Source organism: Aptenodytes forsteri, unplaced genomic scaffold, assembly GCF_000699145.1.
Source record: "Aptenodytes forsteri isolate BGI_AS27 unplaced genomic scaffold, ASM69914v1 Scaffold55, whole genome shotgun sequence".
Lineage (NCBI taxonomy): Eukaryota > Metazoa > Chordata > Aves > Sphenisciformes > Spheniscidae > Aptenodytes > Aptenodytes forsteri.
The window spans coordinates 11,679,532-11,681,554 of NW_008796063.1; the positions used below are offsets into that span (position 1 = coordinate 11,679,532).

The 2,023-nt window shown below is 59.8% G+C and overlaps 1 protein-coding gene across 1 annotated transcript in view; it reads right to left on the minus strand.

The window, feature by feature from the left end:
* LOC103905046 (hexosaminidase D) overlaps positions 1-2,023 on the minus strand; it is a 7,445-nt gene that overhangs the window by 3,901 nt on the left and 1,521 nt on the right. Inside the window, exons 5-9 of the mRNA XM_009286614.2 lie at positions 1,212-1,299; positions 964-1,128; positions 686-869; positions 397-468; positions 77-281 (exon numbers count right to left, since the gene is read on the minus strand). Of these exons, the coding sequence (XP_009284889.1) occupies positions 77-281; positions 397-468; positions 686-869; positions 964-1,128; positions 1,212-1,299 (714 nt within the window). The remainder of the gene's footprint in view (positions 1-76; positions 282-396; positions 469-685; positions 870-963; positions 1,129-1,211; positions 1,300-2,023) is intronic.

A 2,023-nucleotide genomic window follows, 5' to 3' on the forward strand; every position in this document is an offset into this window, starting at 1 on the left:
TCCCCGTGCCCCCCGGGCCCGCCGCCGGCAGGGCTGCGCGGGCGCCAGGGAGGGCGGGGGTCCCGCCGCCCCTCACCTCTGCCAGCCGGTAAGGACGATGCCCTGGAAGCGCAGCGGGGCCAGCCGCGGCAGGGCCTGCATCACCTTCAGCCAGCTCAGGTGGTTTTTCAGGTGGTAGCTCAGGGGGGGCCAGGTCTGCGCCGGCCCTGTGGTACCCTTGAAGGCGCTGGCGAACCACACCGCCTCGAAGCCGCTCTCCACGTACTTGGCGAGGAACGGCCCTGCAGTGGCACAGGCGCGAGCCACCAGTGCCACTGTCCCTGGGAGCCTGGGGGGGGGGCCTCGGTGGGGGGTGTCCCCCCTGCCAGCCCCGGGGAGCCTGGCACGCCGCCTTACCGATCTGCTCAGCCTCAAAGTCGGGCGCGTAGAACCACACCACGGGCGAGACGTGCTTTGCTATTCCGGATTCTGTGGGGGGAGCAGGGATGGGGACGTGGGCACCGGTGCCAGCGACAGGAGGATGCCTGGGGCTCCTCATGCTCCCCCGAGACCCGTGCCCCCACAGAGCCAGGCACGGGCTCCTGCCGAGCACTGGGCACGACGCCTGCCAGGGTGGCCATGCAGGTGGGCGCTGCCGAGACCCCCGGCTTGAGTGCCACCACTGCCACCGTCCCCATGCTCTCACCCCGCAGGGCTCCCACGCTGATCTTCCTCAGCATGTCGTCCCACATGAGTGCCCGCAGCCCCCAGTACTGCGTGGCGATGAAGCCCAGCACCTCCTTGATGTGTTTCAAGTATATGGTCCCCGTGTCACCCTTGTTGCGGCTCATCCAGTTCTTGGAGTCCATCCCCTCCCCAAGATGGAAGACCTGGATTTGGGGTGAAGGGGGATGCTCAGCACCCCTGGGAGCACGCCTGGCGCCCGGGGCCAGGGCTGGGGTCCCTGCATGGCCCATTGCTCACCTCATCTGCGCCGATGTGGATCCAGGTGGAGCGTCTGTGCTTCTCAATCACCTGTGACAAGATGCTCTTGAGCAGGGCCAGGGTGTCGGGGACATGGGGGTTGAAGCTGTTGGGGAAGCGCTCGACCTCCCGCAGGTGCTGGTACTTCTCATGCTTGAGGATGAACTGCGCGGGAGGAGCCGTTGGGGGGGGTTCCAGGCCATGGGCCAAAGGGATGTAGGATGAGGAGCAGGACCAGGACCCCCTACCTCCACGTGCCCAAAGGTCTGCACCAGGGGAACCACCTCCAGCTTGTGGAGCTCCGCCAGCTGCTGGATCCGCTCGATGTCCTCCTCGCTGGGAGGGCAGGGACAGGCTCACCAGGGGATGCCGGGGCAGAGGGCAGAGCATGAAGGCACTCCCTCCTCCTCCTCCGGGACCCTGCCCGTGTAGCCCCGGCCGCCCCACGCCTGTGTGGACTTTACTATGGGGACACAAATATTGACCCGGCGGAGCAGGAAGCTGGTCTGCTTCCAGCCCAGCACTCTGACCACGGTTATCGCGGGCACGGGTCCAGGTGGATATTACAGGTTAACTGTTTACAGTGGGGGGGAAAGCATGACACATAATGAAGAACAGCTATATAACTCTCCTCCCTTCTCCCCAGAATAAATCTATCCTGAGTTTAGGAGGTGTGTAGATTAAAAGACTGCCTTGACAGGCTATCAACAACCTTACCACATCATATAACAAGAGTCAACTTTAAATCTACCATTTTGGCTACCTTTGAAACTCACAGAGAAGCCCAGTCCTAATATAAAATCTCCTAGTGGTTCACATCTGGGTTTTGTAATTGTCATCTGAAAACAAATAGTGGTAGGAGTGATAAGTGATTGGTCATCTCACTGGAATCCTATTACTCTAGTGAAGCCTTTTTTAGTAATTAAATAATATTGTATTTCTCCCAATATGAATCAAGGCTGAAAAAAAGTTTCATGTTCAGCTTTTAAACTGTGTTTTCATAGCCAATTTATTTTGTTTTTAAGTAAGCGTACCTTGAGGATTTCCAGCTCCCCTCCCC